The sequence below is a fragment of the Ruditapes philippinarum genome, unplaced genomic scaffold (assembly GCF_026571515.1).
Source record: "Ruditapes philippinarum isolate M1 unplaced genomic scaffold, ASM2657151v2 ctg5032_1_1_1_1, whole genome shotgun sequence".
NCBI classification, from domain to species: domain Eukaryota; kingdom Metazoa; phylum Mollusca; class Bivalvia; order Venerida; family Veneridae; genus Ruditapes; species Ruditapes philippinarum.
Window position 1 is genome coordinate 53,114 of NW_026858205.1, and position 26,612 is coordinate 79,725.

At 33.3% G+C, this 26,612-nt stretch overlaps 3 protein-coding genes across 3 annotated transcripts; 2 read left to right on the forward strand and 1 right to left on the reverse strand.

Annotated features, from left to right (window-relative positions):
• Nucleotides 1-1,929: 1,929 nt before the first annotated feature.
• On the forward strand, nucleotides 1,930-8,888 carry LOC132752473 (beta-lactamase domain-containing protein 2-like). Its single transcript, XM_060742799.1, has 8 exons — nucleotides 1,930-2,141; nucleotides 3,002-3,193; nucleotides 3,625-3,724; nucleotides 4,083-4,188; nucleotides 5,855-5,977; nucleotides 6,594-6,784; nucleotides 7,708-7,962; nucleotides 8,575-8,888. Exons 1-8 carry the CDS (start codon nucleotides 1,999-2,001, stop codon nucleotides 8,755-8,757), a joined length of 1,293 nt encoding a protein of 430 aa, XP_060598782.1. The 5' UTR covers nucleotides 1,930-1,998; the 3' UTR covers nucleotides 8,758-8,888.
• Nucleotides 8,889-12,959: 4,071 nt separating this feature from the next.
• Nucleotides 12,960-20,069, forward strand: LOC132752471 (uncharacterized). The gene is made up of 2 exons (XM_060742796.1): nucleotides 12,960-14,505; nucleotides 18,065-20,069. Exons 1-2 carry the CDS (start codon nucleotides 13,258-13,260, stop codon nucleotides 19,766-19,768), a joined length of 2,952 nt encoding a protein of 983 aa, XP_060598779.1. The 5' UTR covers nucleotides 12,960-13,257; the 3' UTR covers nucleotides 19,769-20,069.
• A 15-nt stretch (nucleotides 20,070-20,084) lies between these two features.
• LOC132752472 (uncharacterized) lies at nucleotides 20,085-23,063 on the reverse strand. The gene is made up of 2 exons (XM_060742798.1): nucleotides 22,930-23,063; nucleotides 20,085-20,901 (listed from the first exon to the last, which is right to left on the reverse strand). The coding sequence occupies exons 1-2, from the start codon at nucleotides 22,978-22,980 to the stop codon at nucleotides 20,233-20,235; spliced, it is 720 nt and encodes a 239-aa protein (XP_060598781.1). The 5' UTR covers nucleotides 22,981-23,063; the 3' UTR covers nucleotides 20,085-20,232.
• Nucleotides 23,064-26,612: the final 3,549 nt, after the last annotated feature.

Below are 26,612 nucleotides of genomic sequence, written 5' to 3' on the forward strand. Positions count from 1 at the left end.
TGCTTCTTGTTTTGTTCTATTCATGTAATCATTATTGTAGTTTGTGGTATACAGTAACAGAAATACTGAAAATGGAGTATATATGTTGGGCTGAAAATAGACAATCTCTTGTATCTTGTGCTAAGATATGTTGACTTGTAATTAGCATGAATTTTAATTGGGCATTTGTAATTGTCTTTATTTGCCAGTTTTATTCAGTTTTGTGTGTAATCACACTCATCCTTTTGCGTTTTTGTGCTGACCTGACCTAGAAATTTTTTTCCATTGAAAGCATTATTTCCAGAAATAGGAAAGGGTACATAGAAACACAGGATAGCACTGACACAGGAAAGCATTCAAGTTTCTCTATAAAACACATGGAATGTTTTGAAAGTGTTACCAATCGATTTACTGGGCCAAAACCAGTATTACTATTAAATCATGTGTATATAAAATATTTATGTTTATTAATAGGGTTGTTCTGGAATATAGATATCTTGAGTGCTTCCCGGCCCTGTTAAGGTACATTACAGAATAGCAATAATAGAGTGAGAAATTAAGCCTATATAATTCTTATTTACTTTTAAGCTCACCAGAGCCGAAGGCTCAGGGTGAGCTATTAGTATCAAAGGGGGATACTCCGGCGTCCGTCGTCATGCGTCAACAATCGTCTTCTTCTCTGAAACTGTTTGGCAGATTTACCTAAAATTTGGTCTGTAGCATTCTTGTGACAGTCACACTTAAATTTGCTCATGTCATTTCAATTAGCCCCTTTTAGGGGTCAGCAGTGCTAAAAATAGAAAAACCTTTAAACATCTTCTACTACAGAACTAAAAGATGGATGATCACCAAACTTTGTCTGTAGCATTCTTGGGTAGTCTTTTATCAAGTTTGCTCATTTTAATTTGATTGGCCCCTTTTAGGGGTCTCTAGGGCTAAAAATAGAAAAAAAGCCTTTAGACATCTTCTACAGAACTAATTGACTAATTTTAGGGGCCGCTATAGCTAAAAATAGAAATACCTTAAAACGTCTTCTTCTACAGAATTAAGAATTAAGTACAGGTCATGACATTCATCCTAATTTCGTTATGTGACTGCATAAATAATTACTTGTTGAAAACACAGAACATTCGCGCCAAATTGTAGCCTAATTTCGTTATGTGACAGCATTAATAATTACTTGATGAAAACATAGCCTAATTTCGTTATGTGACTGCATTAATAATTTCTTGATATTCGCACCAAATTGTAGCCTAACCTATAGTGTGGGAGAAATGACAGGGATGTGTCATATGACAATCTGAGTAAGTGAGAGATAGAGAATGTCCATGCCTTTTTATCGTGGACTGAACTCAAGTTAAAAATGGGGTGGACCTTAGATTCGTTTTACATGTAAGTTTTCGATTTACTCAGCGGCAACTTAAATGTACAGGTTTTGTTTGTTCATGTTAGATATGAGATAACTATATTTTATCTATAATTGATAAGATAATCCATGATAAATTAGATAATTTTAGAATATAATATCTGCGGTAATGCATAAGATAAGTTATGTTTTCAAATGCATATATAAATACATTAGTAGCGATTTTTAGAATAAAATGTACTTCAACAATTGTCCAATTTTTATAAAATTCCGGTTTTCAGAGGGTCCGGTTTTCAGAGATTTTACTGTATACATGATAGCGTTCACAATTTGAAGTGAAATAACCACGTGTACGCTTAAAATTTCTTTAAAATCATTATGAAAGTACGTGCTGTCCACAATTTCAAAACTATAATTATATTCAGCAAATAAATATGCTGATAAATTTCTACATATACCTGCAATATTGCCAGATTTTATTGTGTAAACACTCGCACACACGCAGATAACGTTTCAACATAGGCATATAGTAATATAGAAAAGTTAAACGCTGACATAGATTATCGGACGAAACAAACTTTGTACGCACGCCCCATTTGAACAATCACATGTACTAAATAATACTCAATAGTACCCCAGTGATTTGATGAACTATGGGGGTTATTAAGCAGTCTATAGTAGTATGCATGGTTTTGGTAATCGCCACAAGACTGTCACGTTTATTTGAGACACCTTTGCCAGTCAACTTTGGCGGTACTTGGGATCCGGAGTTTAAGAAAGTTGCCGACGTTTTTAAGTAAGTTATTTTGATTATTATTTTATTTTATATTTGTTTACATTGGGATATTATGATCGTTTGCTGCATGACTGAAATATCTTATCAGAATATTTAACGCTTACATTCTAAAATGTATGTTTAATGTTATACGACAGGGGAAGTTTAAACGAAAGGCGGAGTTTCTCTGATAACATGAGATGTAACGTTCTTTTGATAACTGTCACAGATTTATTCTTAACAAGAATGCTGGTCAGTTGTCATCTTTAATAAAAGCGAATGTTGAAGAAATTAAAATGATTTATTTTGAATGTCATTTTATAATTTGATAATCTGAACACTTTGTTAATGATAAAATTATCTAAACTGTGTTGTCTTGAAAATAGAACATCACATAAAAATGAGCATTTATTGTAAGTAATGGTCACTCGATAACACCGAAAGCAACAACATTATAAGAAAATTGCAGGTTCGGTTTTATAAGAGATGGTATAAATCGTAACACAATATATCGCATTTCAGAAAAATAAATCACCCTTTGGTGTAATTTCCCAATATATTTGCAGTTTTCTTCTTGTGAAATAGACCCTGATATTGAGTACATAGTCAAAGGGTATAAAAGTAAAACTCTTAGATCTAATTCTGAAACTACTACTATAAAAGTACGTCCGCTAGCCTTTTATTTCGCATGAAAACAAAACAAAAATACTAGCTTATTATAATGCTATTGTTGATAATTTGAAAACGCTCTATTTTACCTCAAACGTCTTTTATAGAAATTGTTGCATCCGAAATAGAAACCTAACATTTTTAATCATGTAAAATGAATACGAGTATATTGTTACATCTAAGTAACTTCCGGTTCTTTTTTTTTTCTGCAGACGAAATGTTGAGAGCGGGAAAGAACGTGGCGCGGCGTTTGCTGTCTATTATAAAGGAAAACCCGTGGTTGATGTATGGGGTGGCTACACGGATTTAGAAAGCCACACACCGTGGAAACAGGATACGACCACGCTCGTGTTCTCGTGCTCTAAAGGAGTTGCAGCCATTATAATGGCTAAAATGGCAGAAATGTAAGTAAAAAGTTATTACTAAATAGACCAATAAGGAAAGACAAATTAACAATATTTAAGACAGCATGCATACAAATATTTAGTGTTCATCCGTGCTGTTCTACAGAAATTAGAAACTTCGACGGGATGAACACTAAATTGTTTTTCCATACATTTTTGTAGATATGAAATGACATTAGAAGTGTATAATTTCTTTAAAACTTAAAATCCAATACATCTGATTAGAGGATTAATGCATTTATTTCGTGCATTAACATCTGTAGAAGCACAAGAATGCACTTAATCACTATAGGAAAGACGAAATGTAATAAGGAATCTAGGTCTATTCTTTAACTATAACACAATTATCTTCACAAAAGATTATAAACATCATTTTGCTTCTTCACATAATTATGTGTTTTTAGTCTATTGTTCATCTTCTAATCCACTAGGGGAACCTTAGACTACTCCAAACCAGTGAGCTATTACTGGCCAGAATTTGCTCAAGCAGATAAAGACAACATTACTGTAGAGATGCTTATAAGCCACCAGGTATAACGTCATTTTCGTTACGTTCTAAGACACCATTTATGACGTCACTAACCGTCAGTTATGACGTCACTAACCGTCACATATGACGTCACTTTCATTTCGTTATAAGACTCCTGTTATGACGTCACTTTAATCGAAATACTTACCGTCAGGTATGACCGTAAGACGTCACTTTAATCAAATTACTTACCGTCAGATATGACGTCACTTTAAATGCATCAACAGTCAGCAGTTTAAATGTTTCTTGGATAATTAGATATCAATTAGCCCATAGATTAGTCTATCCAATCAGACTTCTTTCCCCTGTTAAACATTTTGTATTTTATAAAATCTTCTCCGATTATTTTCTATTTATCAGGGGGGATTGGTCTATTTGGACGAACAATTATCCATTTATGACTACAAAAACAACAGACAGAGATGGCAGGACATTTTAGCTAAACAAAAAACTGCCTGGCCTGCAGGTAGGTAGGAATTCAACACAATTATTCGTGCTAAGTATATGCTAAGTATAGGTTAGCGTTTGTTAGCATTAAAGGCCCATTATGCCTCAGAATTGCTATCATTTTTATATCTCAAAAACTGTTTATTTTAGGTATCTTGTTACAGTTTTCAAAAGCATACTCATTTGCTATATACATGAACTATCTTTTGCATCTTTAGTTCTGTTGGCAATTGGTATAATTATAGTGAATTAGTATTTTGTATGGAAGTCAAAATACTACTTTGTTTACATTTTGCTACCTTTACAATACATAACTGCATGTTCAGTGCTACTTTTATAAATAATTAAACACATATTTACATTTCCAAAAGATTGAAAAATTTGATTTCTGAGGCATAATGGGCCTTTAATGAAATTAAATCTGTGGGCAGTTCTAACGGAATTTATGCTGATTTAGCATACACTAACCCAGTTAGAGTTTGAAATTATGTTTAGAATCTTAACAAAGTGCGGGTATGATACGCTGATTTTAGGGGATATTATTTTATGACAAATTAGTGCCCATGACGCTTTCAATTAACAAACAAATATTTTTTAGAGATTTTATATTCATTGCCCTCGGGCCTGTTACAATTTCCAAAAAGTTACTGTTGGACATAAGTAGACGGACGTATACCTGAGTCAGATTTTGCCTCTTTTGCATGTTGCCAATAGGTATGCTTATAATGATTTGGTATTTTTTATGCAAGTCAAAATACTACTTTGTTTACATTTTGCTAAATTTATCACACATTATTTCTCATTTAGCGCATTTTCTGCATGTGATAAGCATCTGACATGTCCTAAATCAATAAATACGACAGTATAAGACACATTTTTGTCCTTTAACAGAAAGAAAATATAATTCATTTCTGAGGCTTTATGTGCCTTTAAATAGATTGAATACCATTTAATCAGTCGCCTCCGTGGCCGAGTGGTTAAAGTCACTGACTTGAGATCACAGGTCCCTCACCACTGTAGGTTCGATCCTCACTCGGGTCGAAATCTTTCATGTGAGGAAGCCATCCAGCTGGCTCACGGAAGGTCGGTGGTTCTACCCAGGTGCCCGCTCGTGCCTGAAATAATGCCCGGAGGGGCACCTGGGATCTTCCTCCACCAATAAAGCTGGAAAAAAAAATCGACGAAAAATCTCGGCGGGACGCTCTAGGATGATCCGACTTGAGTGTACGGTCGCCCATATGGGCTTTCCGGCGGCGACCTTAAATAAACGCATAAAAAAAAAATAATAATCAGTCGCAACTTTTCGGCCGTTTCCGTCAGTCTTCGGATAATGACATTATGTATAATAGCCGAAAATGTGCCAGTTGCCAATTAGTTAATAAATGGAATGATATCATTGGACAACATTTAATTTCAAACACTAATTTATATATGTGTTTAGGACATGGAAAAAATTGGTCATTATCATAGAGCAAGACGGGTATTTAATATGATTTATTCGTACCTATTGGACGAGGATAGTAATATATGTAGGTTCAATACTGAATTTATTGAATTTATTGAACACAGTATTAAATACAGATACAGATTTTCTTCAGATGATCATGGATGTATTTTTACCGGAGGAAAACTTATGTAATATGGTATGATGATTTTATGTATATAATAAATGTGTTATGTTGTAGGGGAGAAGTTCGGATACCATGCTCTAACATTTGGCCTTTTTGTGGACGAGCTAATTCAGCGCGTTGATCCCGCACATAGAGATACCGATACTATATTTATGGAGGAAATTTCTAAACCTTTAGGTAACTTATTATTATGTTATTAAGCCTTAAGCTTTAGCCTCGGCTCCTGGAGGAAATTACAATATCCTTTGCTCAGAACCTTTCCAGGTATGATCGAAGCTGTTTGACAATTATCCTTTTCTTCTTTTTTTCGGAAAAAAAGGATGCAATTCAAGATTCAAAACAGACGACAATTTCAGCAGACGACAATTTTCCCAGCATGCAACTACATGTTGTTAAATTTTGATATAAATTTTACGCCTGAAGACATTTGAATCTTAAAAAGAAAAACATAACAATGATTATGTTTTATTAAACTGGAGTATTTTTTCTATCAGTTTTCTCGATCCTTTTGTATTGGTTACTAGAGCTTCATAATAAACATTTTAAAATGACTGAAAAAAAGTTTTTCTTGAATAGATTAGGTCGGTCTCTTTTTTATGTGCTTATTGACCTCAAAATAAAATGCTTTCATTTAATATATAATGAATTAATGGATGGGCTATTACTAAACGTGGTTTGTGAACTCCTTAGGTAGTTCTATATAACGTTTGCTTCAATAAAGTTGTAAGACCTTTTTTCACTTATTTAAGCCTTAGCATCACAATTTGTTTAACATATTTCACCCATCTTTTAGATATAGATTTCCGGATGAAGGTGCCATTAGAAGACTGGTACCGTACGGCACGACTGGTACCACGCTCAAAGTTCCAGTTGTTATTCGATGCTTTTCAGTACAGAAGATATCTTAAGCCCATATATGATATTGTTTTTCATCCGGACTCCCTCATGGCAAGATCCGTATCACCTGTGATAGAATTTGCACAAGTAAGATTTCTTGCATTATAAATAGATATTTGACCCTATATCTTTTAAATAATTTTGTTTTTGTTTTACTTAAGTCATTGTGTTCTAAATGATATTCAGCCAGATCAAGTAACTATAAAATCAAGCGGAGCAATTTCCTAGTGGTGAAGGGACCTAGCTGCCTCTTAACCTTTTAACTCATTTTAAGTGTCGCAACCATGTTACTTCATATTATAACAAATATGAGCCGTATCATGACAATACCAACATAGTGGGTTTGCGACCAGCATGGATCCAGACCAGCCTGCGCCTCCGCGCAGTCTGATCAGGATCCTTGCTGTTCGTTATCAGTTTCTCTACTTGTTATAGTGTTTGTAAGCGAACAGCATGTATCCTGATCAGACTGCGCGGATGCGCAGTCTGGTCTGGATCCATGCTGGTCGCAAACTTATTACGTTGGCTTTGTCATGACGCGGCTCATAATTATAACTTTTAAGATCTATGACAAAGGGCCATAGTGGAGTTATGGTTAACAAGAATCCAGAGACACGGGCGATGTCGGGCCGATTTTACGTACGAACTTTTTCTTTGTATGAGCCATGTGTCCTGCTCACTTTACAAATGATTCAATTTTCTTAATAAGACCTTAAAGGGACTCCACTAAGGTTTTTGACACAACGGGATTGGAAATAATTTTTCGAGATTGATGTTCCATTTTATGCAGATCTATACAAAACATTTATGTGCAAAATTTCAGATCATTCACTCATTTCGTTTTTCCAGAATATTTATTTTTTATTGTGAAAAAAATCGACACAAAATTAAAAAGCGTTGCAATGCTTTTCATCTAGATCGGGATAAAGACAGGACAAACGTGCAATTTTCAAATTATTTCTTATAAATACATTAAAAGAATAAATGAATAAATAAATAAATGTTTTCAGAGAACTGATGTTTTGAATAACCCTTACATCAGAGAAGTGACCGTGTCTTCATTAACTGGTACGGGAACTGCACGAGGATTGGCTAAGATGTATGGCATTATAGCAAACGGAGGAGCACATGACGGGAACCAGTTATTGTCTAAACAATCTATAAATAGATTGTCTAAACCAATAGTTAGAGGGTCAGACGCTGTCATGAATACGGGAGAGGTCTCTGAAATTGGACTTGGAACTTTATATAGAAAGAACCCATGGGTAAGCGAAAACAACAACAACAAACGACTATTGCGTAGAATTATATCATATCTTAAGTTTAAGTTCCGGAAATAATTTGTTGATTTGCACATTATTTTACACCAGTTATTTTTCGATAAAGTCGCTTCTTTTGAAAGGAACCACTAAACCATCCAATAAACATGCACTTCCTGTATTGGACACTAGTATCCAATACATTTTGTTATTGGACAGTTGAATGTGTATGATCCTTTTCCTAATACCATCAAGTATAAAATCCGTTAGCGTCAAAGGGATTCGAGTGATGTATCTGAAAAGAGTATTTAAAAAATGCCGCCCGGTTATCACAATAAGTTGCTCGCCCATGTGGTCTATTTTGATGGGGAGGGTAACTAGACCATACCCACACACAAAAAATCTCAATAAGATGAGCTTTGGATCCGTTGATAATTTAGGGAGAAAAAGCCCTGTCCGCTGTTCGCGATGTTATAATTGTAAATAATGCTCCACACTATATAAGGTATTCAAATTTTGTGTATTTTTTTTTTTTTTTTTTTTTCAGTAATAATTTTTATATTTTGATGCCACCTGTACAGTGCACCAGTACATTTCAAGAAATATTTATTATTACAGGGTGAGGAGACAGTCGGACATACTGGTCACGGGGGTCAAGTGGCCGTGGGCGATATAAAGAACAATATTGGGATCTCCTATTTGACCAATCATTTAACTATACATGGTGTGGGAGATGACCCCAGGTACCAAGATCTGGAAAAGATACTGTATGAAACAATTGCAGAACTAGAGAAAAAATAACACATGATGGATTCTAGTCAAATTGATTTTTATTCGTTTTCCAATATCTGACAAAAGTGTATAATACTCATATAATAGTGTATAAAGATTGGTGGTGTATTCCTGCATTTTAGCAACAGCTTAGATTTACTCGCGAAAATTAAACTTTTGCATAAATTTCTAAATTTACAGTAAAGATGGCAGACCAATATTACAAAGCTTATTTACCCAGGGCCAGATCTACAATAATCATATAATTATTGTTAGATTGAAAAATAAAAACCAATCTTTGCAATGCGTACTTAAAACGCTTAAAGCAGCAAGCCTCCAGGTTCATACAAACTTTCATGAAAATGTTGAAAATGTATTTTAAATGTAAAATATTGCGATGTGAACAAAGACAGTAATTTACATATTGCAAACCGCACTTATAAATGACATATAAATTAAAAAGAGGTCAAAATATACAAAAAATACCCTTACTGCGTTAGTCACGCAGTAAAAATAAGATGATAAATACTTAAAAATCAGTCATTAACGCACACAACATGTAAATTATTATTTGAATCTTTAAATCTTTTTTACATTTCTTTAAATTTTGGTTCATTTTTCTCAAGTTTGTTTATTTATTTTTTTTTATATAAATTTTTGGTTTATCTGGAGGCATGCAGCTTTAAGTATTTGTTATGCTAAGTATTTTCTTTGTTGTATTGAAAATTATTATTGATGAAACTGTGCTTACTGTTTGCTATATAAGCATTTACAAATCTTTGCATTTCATTTCTACAAAAAATGAGAGAGAAAAATGAATCCCTAAATAACGCACAGTTGGACAAAATTGAAAATGTCAATCAAACCGAGCCTGTTCATGGACAAAGTTCTAAATAAATCTGTTTATATTTTACAAAAAAAAGGTAAACGTAATATTTGGCAAAATAAATATTTTTTGACAAATAGAAAATTCGGTCAAAATTTCCGTTACTAACAAATGTTGGTGATATTGTTGGAAATGCTTTGAATTCTATATCCATCGAATTTTGTCATAATAGTACTGATGTCATTATATGGGCATGTATTTATTGTTTTAATAAAAACATTGGAATTTAGAATTTCCATCTTGGTTCTAATCACTTGTCCTTGTTGAATCTCTCTCGAGACTTTGACTACTTTCATGAGCTAACTTACTGTGGTTATTCTACTTAGATGCCAGTTCGTGCCAGAAATGATGCACGGAGGGGCACCTTGGGTCTTCCTCCACCAGTTAAGTTGGAAAGTCGCCATATGACCTTCACTGTGTTGGTGCGACGTTATCCCCCGACCACCCACCCACCAAAATGTAAAACAGTTACTAGAATAAAATTGAATTTTAATAGAGCCAGTGAAAATTATTGTCAGTAGAGATATTACAATGAATAATTATAGAATGAGTTGCATTTAAATAGAATGAAAAGAAGGAATAATTAAATGGACAAAATTGTAATAAATGTTGAGGGAGTAAAATTGAATAGCTATAGATGTGGTAAAATTGAATTATTTTAGTAACACTAGAGGCAATGGAATGGCACAGGTTTAGAGAGTAGTAAAATTGTATAACTGTATAACAGGGAACAGTATGAAATAATATAATAATAGAGAGGGGAGTGAAATAATAGAGAAGGAATGAAATAATAAAGAGAGGGGAGTGAAATAATAGAGAGGGGAGTGAAAAAAATAAAGAGAGGGGAGTGAAATAATAGAAAGGGGAGTGTAATAACATAACAATTGTGAGAGAAGCGCAATAATATAATAATAGAGAGGGGAGCGCAATGAAATAATAATAGAGAGGTGAGCGCAATAATATAATATTAGAGAGCGGGGCGCAATTATATGATAAAAGAAAGGGGAGCGCAATAATATGATAATAGAGAGGGGAATGAAATAACATAATAATAGAGGGGAGTGAAATAATATAATAATAGAGAAGGGAGCGCATTAATATAATAATGGGAATGGGATATTATAATAATAGTGTGAGGAGTGAACTAATATAATAATAAAGAGGGGAGCGCAATAATATAATAATAAAAGGGGAGTGATATGATATATAATAGAGAAGGGGAGTGTAATAATATAAAATTAGAGCGGGAGTGAAAAAATATATTATAATAGAGGGGCGTGTTAATCAAAAACAGTGAATGGAGTGTAGTCTGAATTAAAAAGATGTATTTCAAATGAGATAACACGATTTGTATAACAAAAGGGGTTCAAAAATTTTGAAAAACAGTTGAGTGGAAAAAACACTATGGGGGAGTAAAATTGAACAGTGCAGGTCACTGAATGTAATTACACTACTGGGAGTGAAAATAAATAGCAGCAAAAATGAATTACAGTACAGAGGGAGTCGTTTGTGCGTCATTAGAACAATATTATTTTTTATCAAAGCTCAGCAATCAAATACACCTTTTACAATATTTACTCATTACACCGTCATAGTTATCCTCCACGGACAAATCTTTTATGGTAGAATTCAATTGATTTAATGGACAATAGAGTATTAGTATTACTCAATAAAGGAATGATCAAATGCTTTACAGGATTTACAGTTTACATTTGGACACTCAATGTAAATATCGGGTCCGTACTTAATTATTGCAAAGCTTTAAAGGGATACTCAGGCAAATTAATGACAACAATAGTTACTCCAATCAAACGAAACGCTCTAACCTGACCCACGTGGGTCAAGTTAGGAAACCACTATTTTATTCTTTATAATGAGAAGAGTTTTGTTCCTATGACTGCCCAGTATATTCATTTTGAGGACATTTACAGAATAATGAATGAAAAATTTTAAAAAACAAAGAAATGAAAATTTTGCCTGATCTTATAAAGTATTTTTCTTTTTAAAAACAAGAAAAGTTTTCGAAGTTTTTCTAATATAAGTCTATGTAAATTCAAGCAAAACATGAAATGGGATTCAGCTAGGACACATTTGAGGTTTTGTCCCAAGTGTTGTTTTGTCCAAGTTTGAAGACAATCCATTTATTTATAACAAAGTTATAGCCATTTATACATTTGTATGTCTATGTAAAATCAAATGACATCTGGGACAGGGCCAATATTTACCCTGGGATCATAACTTGAACAACCTCAGTAGAGGTCCACTAGAAAATGCTACAAGCAAAGTGTTTAAGCTCTAGACTTTGTTGTTTCTGACAAAAAGATTTTTTAAGTTTTTCCTATATAAGTCTATATAAATCAACTGACCCCTGGGGCGGGGCCAATATTGACCCTAGGGCTATACATTGAAAATCTTGGTCAAGTTCTGCTAGAGGATGCTACACACCAAATATCTAAACTCTAGGCCTTGTGGTTTCTGACAAGAAGATTTTTTAATGTTTTCCCATTATAAGCCTATGTAATATCAAGGGACCACTTGGGCGGGGCCAATATTGACCCTAGAGCCATAATTTGAACAATCTTGGTAAAGATCTGCTACGGGATGCTACACACTAAATATCTAAGCTCTAAACCTTGTGGTTTCCGACAATAAGATTTTTTATGTTTTTCCTCTAAAAGTCTATATAAAACAAGTGACCCCTGGGGCGGGGCCAATAATGACCCTAAGGCTATACATTGAACAATCTTGGTAGAGTTCTGCTAGAGGATGCTACACACCAAATATCTAATCTCTATACTTTGTGGTTTCTAACAAGAAGATTTTTTGAGTTTTTCCTATATTAGTCTATGTAAAATCATGTGACCCCTGGGGCGAGGTCAATTATATTAACCCTAGGGCCATAATTTGAACAATACTGATAGAGGTCTGCTTGGGGATCCTACACACCAAATATCTAAGTTCTAGACCTTGTGGTTATTGACAAGAAGATTTTTAAGTTTTTCCTATTGGTTGCCATGGCAACCAGAGTTCTGCATGGAATGGAATTCTTTGAACAACTTTGTTAAGGCTTCACACAAGGAACATCCCTGTGAAGTTTCATTATGATCTGCCTTATGGTTTCAGAGGAGATGTCGTTTTAAAAGTGTGAACGGACAACGGACGAAGGACGACGTACGACGGACAACGGACGACAGACGACGGACGAAGTGTGATCCTAATAGCTCACCCTGAGCATATGCTCAGGTGAGCTAAAAACAACAACATCGAACTGACGAATTCGAGCATTAACTAAATGCAATTGTTAATGTTATTATCAATCAAACACACACACACACAATACGTGACAATTACAAAAACACTCCGGTTACATTAATTTCCATATCTGGAAATCTAAATAGTTGCATGTTTACCAAACTGTAAAATGTGAATGAAACCCCTTCGGGGGATAGATTTATATCATCATTAATGTATTATACCTTTGAATATGTTGTCATTATTGTTAGAATTTTTGTATTAATAATTTACTAATAATTCATTAACGTTTATATCACTGATATTAGATCGGATAGGCACAGTGCGAGCGTGAATGTTTATGGTTTGGACGAATTTATTTTAAATAAAAAAGAACTAAAAACTAAGTTAAAATGTTTAAAAGCTGGTTCATATTTGTTTGGAGCATCTGGAATATTTGTTTGGAAATAAGTAGATGTGATATTGTAACACAATATGAGAATAGTTCAACTTCGTCAATAGCACCAACAACGTTTCCACCGTTGTTGACGTTAACGTCATTCTTTGAAGAAGTAACTGCGCCAATGCCTCAGCATGATTTGTTAATGTTTAATGCCAGATTAGAGGACGTAGAAAATTATATCAAGACTCAGAATAGAGTACATGAATACCTAGCGGGCTTTAAAAACGAATTTCAAAGATTTGTTGTTGAAACCCAAATGAAATATTGCCCATACGTTAAACTCTGTGATTTTGAAATTAACGCAAAGACGGACCAGAAAAGTTGTTGTGATTCGTGCTTATGTGACAGCACGTGTGATAGTGAGAAAGGTTGTTGTCCGAGTGCTTTGAACGAGACGAAGTTTGTATATGACATTAACGATACGGTTCTGTTGAACGGTATAAATATGATGCTTAATCCGGAAATATCTAAATCTGGAGGACTGACAAAACCAACTTGTAATTTACGCCATCTGACAATTCGGCCTTCGTATTTGCAAAAAGGATTTCTGGCTGTTTCGGATTGCCCCTTTCAGAGTGACCTTGAACTTGTATACAATTGCACAAGGCCATACACGGATGACCTTAGAATCAAGGATACCTTACCGGCTTATAGTAACATCAGCTTGTCTTTGTTCAGGAATAAATTCTGCGCCCTGTGTAACGGTGTGCTTGAAGAGGATATAATGTACTTCCGTCCAGTAGTTTCCTGCGGTGATAGGGAACATCTTTCAACACACGTGACATCAGAACAAGAACTCGTTGAGCTAATATTTTCAAATGAATCGTGTGATTTGACATACGCATTTTACGACGAACGTGTTCATATAAAAGAATGTAAATATTTTATATCCAAATGTAACGTGACTGCGGATTGGAAACAATACGATATACGGCTTGATCTGGCTTGTCAGTTGTATGAATCTAAGTTCACGCATGAGAATTACGTGTTCCGGAATGTATTTTGTGCATTATGTAATGGAATAATTCCACATTCGGTGACGTGTGACATACACTATATTCTTGCCACGGATGTTTTTGCCTTCTCAGGATTATTAAATCTTGATTTTGATCAAGGTTTTACAACAACTTACCTTGCACAAAACAGGGAGAACCAGCGTTCATCGTGCAGTACGGAGCAACTATACGACGCTTTAACAGTAAGTGATGTGTTTTTCTTGTCAATATTTGACATACTGAATACCCACAAGGTACTCGTACGGACGTGCCTTGTAGATGAAAAAAGGGCCATTTGTTTTGTTATTTTTTTCATTTTTCATTTGCTATATGTATTTTGTTTTGTTAGCATGCATATTCCGATATTCCTTTGGAAACGGAATGAAATAGTGTTCTATATGTTAACTGTTAGATGCCCCATGATCTCCCTATTTAGGTAAAATCTCTAGTTTAATAGTTTGTTTTAATCTTCATTATATGCATTAAATGTATTAAGTATATACATGCATAAAACATTGTAAAATTAATACTTGTAAGATTCATGACTATTTTTTTCACTATAACAGCAAGATACTTTATGTTACATTGTATCAGCATGACTATGACAAAGATGTATTACATCTAAAAATTACAACAAGATTTTGATAAGAAAATGCGTCCTGTACTCTGTGTTATGATTCTTGTTCTTCCTCCGACAATATATCACATCGAAGCCCTGAATTATAGTAGAATCAATAGGGTTTTTAAATGATCTTGATAAGTTAGTGAAGAACTTTTATCAAATGAAAAAAATTGTATTAATTAATAAGCTCAAAATATTTTTTCTCACATTGTCCATTTATTTTTAAAGAACGTACATGTACACATTTCATTAACTCCATTGTCTTTAGCTAATTGCATCATTTTCCCTTTTTTTATTTACACATTTTATAGAAATATGATAGTCTTAGCAAAGAAAACTTATAAATCCTGGGATATCTAAATAAGACATTTCAGTAAAAAAAATGTGCCTGATAAAATGTTGAAAGGGCCATTATTTAGCTTCTCTAAATGTGACATTAAGAAACTTGACTAGGTGAAGATGCGACCTTAAGTAGTAATAGTCCGTACAGGCTGTAACACTAGTTTAGTTTATTTTATGCTTTTCAGTGGATTACTGATTTATCCGTGAAAATTATATTTGGTAATTTCACAGTGAAAATTATCAAAATATAATTTCACTCTTTTCAATGACGAAACTACTTTTTTAAGATTTTCCCCATGTGGTACCTCAATTTTATTTTTGCTGACAATTCTGACAATGTCAGGCTGTTTAAAGAAAAAGCAAAACTGAAATTGATAAATAACTTAAATGTCAAAAGTAATAAAAAGAAGAAAACTTACTTCTATTCATTCAAATTCATGAAATTCCAATCACCAAATTTCGTTTTTTTTGTTTCATTTTAGTCTCAAAAATACATTCCTTCCCCATGCAAAACTGCTCTTGATGACATTTGGGCATATTAAAGTATCCTACGAGCAATAACTGCCGTATGCTTTATGAAAAATTGAAAGCATTGACAGCCATAACTCGAAGAGTAAGTTAAATCAACCCAGCGTTCTTGTGCAGGTTTCCAAGTTTTCCATTTTCCTAGCTCCTTTTCTGAATGTTTTCACATCTGTCAACACTTATTTTTTGTCTGTTACAATCCTCAAATAAGTTTTCGTTCTTTTAAAAATGTGTATGACTAACAAATCCAAATTATATCCCTCTGAATCTTACACAATTATTTTCCTCCCATGAAATACACAACTTTAAAAAATGGCTGCCGCTTACAATTTACAAAGCCAGGTCTAATATAAATTCGCACTAAGTAACAGAAATATGGATGGATGGTTGGACTTTTTCTCCTACAAGAATTGTTTGTTTTTATTATCAAAACAAGCGATCATTCATATTTTTGTAATAAAATTAATAAATATCACCGTCATTTAATGTTGATTGGCGGACTTATTTTTCAGCTCAAGACTTCTTTTTTTTTAATGAGAAATTCCGAATAAATGGGGCTCTCAATGGGGGGAAACAGTTTTAATATTAACGTTAAAATTATGGAAATTTCGTTTTAACTTGTTTTTAAGCATAAAATAAAAAGAAAATTTGTCTGTTTGTTGTGTAAGATGTAATTTTATTTCATCTCGTGAACTTTAAAAACAGTATTCTCACTCGTGGCTTCGCCACTCGTGAGAATACTGTTTTTAAAGCCCACTCGATGAAATAAAATTTCATCTTACACACAAACAAACAAATATCCTCTATATAATAGTCACACATTTAGAAAATGTACTTCTATAGTACACCAAAAATTAATAGCTTTTAAGAAATACATCATGGGCCTTTAAAACTTTAGTTTAATAATCTCGAGGCGATCGACACCCCACCATCCCCTTTAGACCCTTCAATGAGAACTTTACATTTTTTAAAGTTACTCATTGGCCAATTTGTCATTTGTTGGCTTTTCGCAATGAGTACAGTTATAGTGAATTAGTTTTTTTATATGAAAGTACAATACTGTATTGTTTCCATTTTGCTACTTTTATGACAACTTATTTCACAGTTATCGCTACTTTATTCAGGTAACAAGCATCTTACTCTCTCTGATACCATTATTTAAACATGATAAAATTCATGTTTGTCCTTTCTTAAGAAGTATGTGAGATTTCCCATTAAGAAGCCTCTGGCGAACGGTTGTTACGGAGCTTACAAAAAAATGTGATATCAAGGTATAAAATAGACGCAAAACATGTGCCCTGAAATACTGAATTATAGTCGAATCAATAGCGATTTTAAATGATCTTGGTCAGTTAGTGAAGAACTTTCTTATTTAAAATGGGGCTCAATATGGCACCAAAAGTTATCAAGTAAATGGCTGACAGAATATGATATTTTTCGCAGCATCTTTTAATTTTGGGAATACATTCACAATTTATGCACTAGAGTACTTTTTTATATGGACACAATTTTCAGATATTTCAATTAGTACAATTAATGAAACGTTTATCACTTAAGCATGAAACAAAGTATCGACCGTCATCTCGAACTCCACCTCAAATATTTCAATGTCGCAGATCGAACATAAGTCAGTACACAGTATTTAAGCAGAACTCAGTGATCACCTTCAAAACTCTGAAACCCAAAGTGCGTTGATATGTAGCATTTTATGCACTTTGGGGTCAAATTCTCTATTTTGACCCAAAAGTGCGTTGGACCCCAAAGTACGGTGTTACTGCGCATTATGCCTCAGAAATGCATATTTCTTTCCATCTTAATAAAAGCCAAACATAGGTTTTGAAATGTCTTAGAGCATGTTAGATACATGTACTCATCACCCAACGAAAGAAGCACTGAATGTTAAATTATCTGTCATAAAAGTAGCAAATGTAAACAAAGTAGTATATTTTCTAATTCCATACAAAATAACTATAATTTTATATATTAACAAAATTAAACAACAGAAGCAAAAAGTGTTTCAGGTACTTGGCCAATGTTTAACATTTAGAAAACTATAACAGGACGCCAAAAATAAAAGCTATTGCGAAATAAAATCAAAAACATTTATGGGGCATAATGGGCTTTTTCAGTACCAAGGAACGAGGTATAAAACGGTAAAAATGAGATACTATTTGTTAAGTTATATAACTAGAGTTGTGCATTTGATAGAGGTTTCCTCACCGCAATAATATATGCCCGGTGTCATCTAATTTATTCTTTTTTTTATGTTTCAGAATCGTTGTAAAGATATTTATTGCCCGGGGATGAGAGTACTGCGAGACGGACGCTGCATTAACGCATACACAGACGTGTTCGACGCTTTTAGCTACATTCTATACGTACGACTAAAACCACAGTCAACCCAGTCTGCTGGTGACGTATTCGCAAATGATTCTGATTGGTCGTTTAATGTAATGAATGTATTTCAAGCGAATTTTTCAAATCTTGATATATGTGAGACACAGCTTTTATTCAAGTTTGATATAGACTTTGATAAAATTACATTACCCGCTTTGATTCAATCGAGACTTCAGTATGTTGACGTAAGGTTAAGGTTGTTTGAAGAAAGCAGAGAGCCATGGAGAGTGGCGGACGATATACTTAAGTTACATAATACAAATCTGAGAATAGTCAATAACGAGAATACATCAATCGAATATACTTTATTTGTAATGGACAGTGATGTTCGATTTTTTAACATTGCTGAAATGTTACTTGGATCCAATGGTTTACATTCCGAAGTCAAATCATTTCCAACGCCCGAAAAAAGAATCGGAATCATGTCCAAGTACGCCCTGACTGATACAGATGGTTTGACTTTACTGCCGTACACTTTTTTCCTTTCGCTCAATCATGGCTGTTATATGAAATCATATGAGATCGATGTCATACGCTTTTCTTCTTGCCCAAAGGTGAATATCTCAAAAGTAGATATTCCCTGGACGAATGATGTAGATGGGTTGGATTTCAATACATTAAAGATACCAAGTAACACATATTACTATATAGACCATTTAAATATCATGATCTGCACAGACATGTTTCAGAAAATCATGCACCATCTTACACCAGAAAGGACGTTGACCGCCGAAATTATAGTTTCTATCACATGCTCATCTTTGTCTATTCTTTCACTATTTGTGACCTTTGTTGTATATTGTATAATACCCAAGCTAAGGACACCTCTGCCAGGTAAAAACAACGTGTCGTTAACTGTACACCTTTTGATAGCCCAAACTTTGTTGCTTGTTGGAAGTCTTGGACCTTTTGAGCAATATTCCACCGGCTGCAAGGTTGTAGGAGTTCTTATTCATTTCATCTGGTTGTGTACTATATTTTGGATGAACGTCTGCACGTATCACATGTTTCGTGTTTTAGCTAAGACGCATGCGTCAGTTACTGATTATGGATCGAAGACTTTTACACTCTATTTGTTCTATGTTTACATCATGTCTGCAACCTTTGTACTCGCTAATCTCATTTCTTCCATTGTAACCTCTGGTAACATTGGATACGGCGGGAAATTCTGCTATATCACATCGAGGGAAAAACTTATGTTCACATTTGTTTTACCAACGTTAGTCACAATTGTTATCAACATTTCGATGTTTTTGTCAGTCATTCTAAAAATCAGAAGAGCACCAAATATTCGTAAGCATGTTAATCACGAGCGCAATGAGCTCGTCATTTTTGCAAAGCTTTCCACTATCACGGGACTGACTTGGATATTTGGTTTTCTCTACATATGGACTGGTGTCCTTACATTTTCCTTCATATTTATCATTCTCAACGCAGGTCAAGGAATCTTCATTCTCTTTGCATTCGTTATAAATCGCAAGGTCTTTACTTTGATGAAAGAGAGGATCAAACTTTCAAAACAGAGCGATCATCAAAAAACGTCGGACCTGAGTAAAAGGACCGACTCATCAAAGCTTTGAACTGAAGAAAAATAAAACAACAACAAAAAACATGCTTAAAATTTACTTACAAGAGCTGCCAGAAGGACATCTTGCTCGACTATTCTGAGTGCTTGGTTATAAAACAAGCGCCTGGATAATGTAGAATTTTCTATTTTAACAGGCGCTTATAGCTACAGTATAATAAAGCCTTTTGATTTGTAAGATGAAATACCCGTAATACACTATGTGTATAATATAGAATTAATAATAACAGACGATACTAAAAGGATAAAGGAAGAATCATAATTATATAGTCATTATACATGTAGATATCAAAGGCAATAAATATATAAAGGAACATGAGCGCTCAGAATGAGATTATCGATTCCTTGCATGTAAATGTATATTGTCCAGTAATAAAATCAAAATGTTCATTGGAGTTAGTTGCATTATGCTTTGTTTTAGAACATTGTATCGCTATTACATCAACCTTCGTTACACGGTTATGCTGTTGACAATTTCATGCCATACATTCTAACAGACTTGTGAATGCCCGTATTCTGAATTATTTTCCTTCCTTTAACTTCCCAATCATCAAAGAACAGCTCGAATAACATTTCCATACCTGACTTTTCAAATATTTTCTGTGAAAAATTCGAGGAACCCTCAACTTTAATATACACAGGATCGAAACCAAAATGACGGATCATATCAATTGCTACGTTAACTATCTTTGTCCCGTAACCAAGTTGTTTGTATTTCGGGGCAACTGCCAGAGCGATAAAATGAAAAGCCTCCTTAGTTTGAAAATGGCCAAAGAAATCTGTCTTCTGTTCACAGTAATCCATACAGCGAAATAGTTCTTTAAGAGGCTGGTCTTTGATGTCGTCAATATCAGATTTATCGTCATACCGAGCTATCCTAGTGACACGAAACGCAATTGGATCATCATCCCTCTCATTCAAAAACATCAGAGACAGTCTAAGCTTAAAAGCACTCTTGAAGAACGCTTCAACGTCATCTGTCCACGTCACTCCAAAACCCTTGTTCATTGGTTCCTGAGCTATATAATGTTCTCGTGCAAACTTCAAAGCGACCTCTTCATATTTTTCTGTTATAAGGACCAGTCTGACTCCCGGCTCTTTAAAATTGTTCAATGTTTTATCAAAAGCCTGAAAAAAAGAAATAATTGAAGAAAAAAATGCACAAAAATTAGTTTTTTCAAAGTAGATCGTTTATGTTTCGTTCACGTTTATATCTGTGTACATTATCATATGCGCTTTATTGTTGTCTAGTGTAAAGTACTAGTAAATCATTTAAGTGTTGTCAAATGCCTATGATTTTATCTTATTTCATTGATTGACTGATTGATTGATTGATTCATTTATTTATTGATTTATTGATCGATTAATGTTATATTATCATTTTTTGCTATGAAATAATTATGGAATAATATATAAATAAAATTAAATTATATAATATACACTTATGAATTAATTGCTTATGGTTGTAGAAACCGGAGGTACAAAATGCATTTTTTAATTGATTATGATTGTCAAACATATTTTCAATCATAGTTTTATAGAAATATACTTAATTTTCCTTTGGATGTGAAATACATACATTAGTTATGCATTATAAATGATTACACCTTCAGTTTTTGTTTACATCTAAAACCACGTGACAGAACTACTTTCAATCCATAGTTAGTCCGAGGTTATTGTTGATGATAGTCGAGATATTCCGATTGACAACTTGATGCATTCGGAACACCTCTTTGGTTACCCATAACTACCGGAGTATGACGGGAAGAGCCGAAACGTTGACATTTATATTTATGGTAATATGTGACCGCTAGATAACCTTTATACTGCTGTAAATTTGTTTGAGTTTTCACTGAAAAGTTTTCACTTTGATTTAATGTTCACATGAAAAACGAATACTAGTATGTTAAATGAGAAACTAAAACTAAGAAAGTGACAGGTGGTATATATTAAACTGAGAAAATTGTAAAGCAAATAAGTGTATAAATAACTTTGATTAAACTGAGACACTAGTAAGTCGTATATATTAAATATTTAACTTTGAAACTAATAAGTGGCATATATTAAACTGAGAAACTAGTTAGTGGTGTATATTTTACTTTGAAACTAATAAGTGGCATATATTAAACTGAGAAACTAGTAAGTGGTGTATATTTAACTTTGAAACTAATAAGTGGCATATATTAAACTGAGAAACTAGTAAGTGGTGTATATTTATCTTTGAAACTGATAAGTGGTATATATTAAACTGTGATACTAGTAAGTGGTGTATATTTAACTTTGAAACTAATAAGTGGCATATATTAAACTGAGAAACTAGTAAGTGGTGTATATTTAACTTTGAAACTAATAAGTGGCATATATTAAACTGAGAAACTAGTAAGTGGTGTATATTTAACTTTGAAACTAATAAGTGGCATATATTAAACTGAGAAACTAGTAAGTGGTGTATATTTAGCTTTGAAACTTATAAGTGGTATATATTAAACTGAGAAACTAGTAAGTGGTGTATATTTAACTTTGAAACTAATAAGTGGCATATATTAAACTGAGAAACTAGTAAGTGGTGTATATTTAACTTTGAAACTAATAAGTGGCATATATTAAACTGAGAAACTAGTTAGTGGTGTATATTTAACTTTGAAACTAATAAGTGGCATATATTAAACTGAGAAACTAGTAAGTGGTGTATATTTAACTTTGAAACTAATAAGTGGTATATAATTATTATACTGTAAAACTAACACATGTAAGTTGTATGATAAGGTAACAAATGATACATAAAACATGAACTATCATTATCGCCTTTGTTGTCATTCGTTGCGGCATAACTGTGTACCATGACTGTGTAGTTTGCTAAAACGTCTCATTGCTGAAACTGAAATTAGCATTTGCCACAAGTATAGAGCATGGCTAGCATGCACACCCGTGCTGTTGGTAGCTCGATCATTTTGATTTTTTTGACACTGAAATCTCTTAAAATTCGAATGGTTTATTGCAAGTTCAAAGTAGGGAACACACTTATTTATCTTAAAGGTTAAACAAACACACTCAAGACATAAAAACAAATGTTTTAAAACTAATAAGCATAAGGTGAACACAAGATATTACATAAATATTAATATAAAGAAGTCCAGTAATATTAAGTCTACATACTTCTTGTATCTGTTCCATCGTTAAACATTTTAAACTATCAGTGTCGGCCATGATTCAACTGGTGCAAACTGGTTTAAATTTTCACGATGTTTTAAAACTTTTAAACGTGTTTACACATCACATGCGTATGGATACAAAATGATACACGTACATAAATCAATTGATGATGAGAGGTTTTAAACTGATAAGAGGTGTGAAAAATAATTTTGGGTCGTGTATTCAGTGCAATAAAATGTTTAAAAGGGTATCAAGAAGTTGCAACTAAACAAAATCCTTTCCTGGAATAGATTATAGGCAACAACCTATATAACCTAAAGAAGCTTTGTCCCTCAATCACGAAACGTTATGTCGGGGCACCATGCAGGGATACGGCAAACATTGGGAGCGGAGAACCGAAAGGGAGTTAAATTAGTTAAATGCTTTAACCAATGGTGCATGTCCTTCTAAAAGGCATTTTTCTTCGCATCACATCATATTCCGAGAAAAAAAATAATTATTACGCATTTCAGCATTTCAATCCAAACAAACTTTACCAGACCACTTAAAACCTGACTTTAAGTTTGTTAAAATATATAAAGCAGTTTCATTTTGCTTTTTTACATCTCTAATGACATATATTCCAGTTGAATGCAACGTGATTGAAATTCTGTGTTTTGTCTATGTCAATATCTGCAGTACATCTGCCGCTGTTACTAAATTCTTAATTTTATTGCATATTTTCATGTTAAATGTTGAATTGACATAACGCCATGATGAAGTCGCTCTACCGTTAAATCACATGACCCAGCCATTCATGACAAAACATAGTACGGATGTTTCGAGAAACTGTTATCCAACTTACGTAAATTATGAGTATACTTTTGGTATAAATACTATAATAATGATTGTATATTTATTTTCATAGTTAATATGTAAAACTATTTTAAACACTTAAAGGTTATCTATATTTCATGCCTGAAGCCTCATGTCTAGCAAGTATAAAGGTACGCAGGTTACGTCTAGTTTAGAAAAGTTCAAAAGTAAAGTACCAAACAATACAATACAAGTAGTAAACTGACATCATTACAGTGTTAATCTCCACGTACACATTCCGTATATATTACATTGAATAACATCGTCGGAACCCGCGGTACACATTCCGTATATATTTACTACATTGAATGTCTTCGTCAGAACTTACAGTACACATTCCATATGAACTACATTTAATGCAGTAAATAGACCTTTTTACGACGCGATCCGTTACTATGAAAAATTGACCGGAAGTAGTATTTTTTCGCGCATGCACAATTTGCGTAGGGCAAAAAAGCCTTGCCCTAAATAGAAATGTAGTAGAAATTCATAGCCTGGGTTACCGACTGGTTAACTATAAGATTTAATGTATAAAAATCAGTTTTTAATAACATTCTTTTTTATGAAATGTAATAATTAATAGCAATAATTCAGTAGGAGAATTACCCTTATGTGATTTTGAAGTGCAGAACACTTTTTGTATTTTCTGATCGCAGATCAGGAAAAACAATGCTGACATTCAATGTCTAGCACAAAATTTCACGACAAACCTAACAACAAGTAGTTCTCAAAAAAGCTTAAAACTAGCGATGTAAAAGAAAGAAATATTTTTATTTTGTTACAAGTATCCAACAAATTACAACGCATTCAACGTTTACTTTTGCTTATAGAATTGTCAATAAATGCACAATCACAGATTACGCGGATGAATGTAATTTTAATCAATGAAAATGATATTTTTAGCTATGTCGATTACCGAATACTTCACAGCGTAGTACACAAATAAATCTAACTGTCGAATAGTGGATTATATACATGTCGGACTGTTTTGGCGAGAAGATGTTCGCTAAATTATTTACAGCAGTGTTAAACAACAGGTTTATCGTTAACAAAATACCTCGAAATTAAGAAGGATTTCAAACCCGAAATGGAAATTCTAAATTTAGAATCATTTGATTTATTCAGGCTTTCTTCGTATAACTGGCCCGTGGAGCGCTCGTTTAGGGTGCGAGAGGTCTAGGGTTCAATCCCGGTCGAGACAACTATTTTGTTTAAGTGTCTTTTTAAGGAAGTAGCCAGTATATTCAAGTAGAAAGTGTGGCTGTCATTAAAAATGAACATAAATTATTTTTTGGTGCAACTCGAGTCATGCAAAATTCCGTATGTATCAAACTCAAACTGTTATAGTAAAAAATCTAAACGCAGTCGCTGCATCTCGGTGCCCTGTAAGATGAATTATAGTATGTAAAAATAAAATTATACAGGAAAATACATACAGATATACATAACGATTTATATTGCAAAGATCAGAAAATACCACAGAGCTTGCAGTCCTTTGATTATAATTATTAAAGAGGAACTCTAATTATTCTGAAGATATCAATCCATTACAAATATGATATATGAAAATGTATCAATTAAAAAGACACATCGTTATTCTTTTGAAAAAAAGTCTGTAATGATGTACTTTGAATCGATTGCGTTTTATATTTAAATATATTATCTAAACGTATTGAATTTTATAGAAATATACTCACGACATTAATTTACATATATCGTTTTATTCGTTTTCCATAGCAACCAATGATTTTCAAGAAAATTCCCTTTTGCAAACATTTTTTTCACAGCAGCCAATGCCTTTCTATAGCAACTAGTGAATTCCATAGCAACTTTTGACATTCCTTAGCAAAAAGTGTATGCATTGATGTTATAGAATATTAACATACGTCTTGATAATTTAAATAAATACAGAACAACAATTTCTGGCTATACTAATCAAAATGCCTAAATACAGCACCAAAATACATAAATGGTCAATGATGAAAGATAATGATTAACAACAAGTACCTGTTAAGGACATAAATCAAAGCACAGACGGCGCTGAATTTGTTTGGGTCTCAGAATGTCAGAAAGGTGAAGGTTGTAAGACTATTAACCAATTTTTTTGTAAAGTGTCACCAAATTCTGTTTCCAGTGTTATAACTATAGTTGCTATAAGACTAATTGCAACACTGATATTCAATTCAATGTTTATTTGGCTTAATCAATTAAAAAAACAAACAAACAAAAAAAAAACAAAAAAACAAAAAAACAACAACAACAAAAAACAAAACAAGACGTGAGTAGGCTGAACTGGGCTTTGAACTCCGGACCTCTCGCTTGTAAAGCGAGCGTGTAAATCCCTCGACTACGGGGAGTTATAAGATAACAGCCTGAAGAATACCATATTATTCTTAATTAGAGTTTGTAACCCTTATTAATTTCGATGTATTTTGTTCACGGTAAACCTGTTGCTTAACACTGAAGTAAATAATCATGGAGCTGAATATAAGCATGTATATCTATAAGAATAACACAATATTAGAAATCTTCGACCAATCGGGAACTAATTTTTCGTTACGAAAATTAATGCGCCTGTCATCTGACAATCCAAACTCCTCACAGTGATTACCTCCCTTGGCAGAATTGTAATCACTGCCTTCACAGACGTCACATGATGATGAAAGTCACATGGCGTAACGTCGAAATTCACATGTTAATATCGACCGTTACATAGAAAATCTAACGTCATTTTTCTCTTTCTGATTCATTTTTAACTTTTTGTACCTGCGTCCGTTATATTCTATCAAAACATTATCAAAAGTATACAAAATAATGAAAAATGAATTAAA

Bases quoted from the DNA above. Each gene is read 5' to 3' on its own strand.
- LOC132752473 (XM_060742799.1), top strand. From the start codon at position 1,999: ATGGGGGTTATTAAGCAGTCTATAGTAGTATGCATGGTTTTGGTAATC. The intron at 2,142-3,001 runs GTAAGTTATTTT...TTTTTTCTGCAG, and splicing joins AAAGTTGCCGACGTTTTTAA to ACGAAATGTTGAGAGCGGGA. The intron at 7,963-8,574 runs GTAAGCGAAAAC...TTATTATTACAG, and splicing joins TATATAGAAAGAACCCATGG to GGTGAGGAGACAGTCGGACA.
- LOC132752471 (XM_060742796.1), top strand. From the start codon at position 13,258: ATGTTTAAAAGCTGGTTCATATTTGTTTGGAGCATCTGGAATATTTGT. The intron at 14,506-18,064 runs GTAAGTGATGTG...TTTATGTTTCAG, and splicing joins AACTATACGACGCTTTAACA to AATCGTTGTAAAGATATTTA.
- LOC132752472 (XM_060742798.1), bottom strand. From the start codon at position 22,980: ATGGCCGACACTGATAGTTTAAAATGTTTAACGATGGAACAGATACAA. The intron at 20,902-22,929 runs GTATGTAGACTT...TCTTTTTTTCAG, and splicing joins CGATGGAACAGATACAAGAA to GCTTTTGATAAAACATTGAA.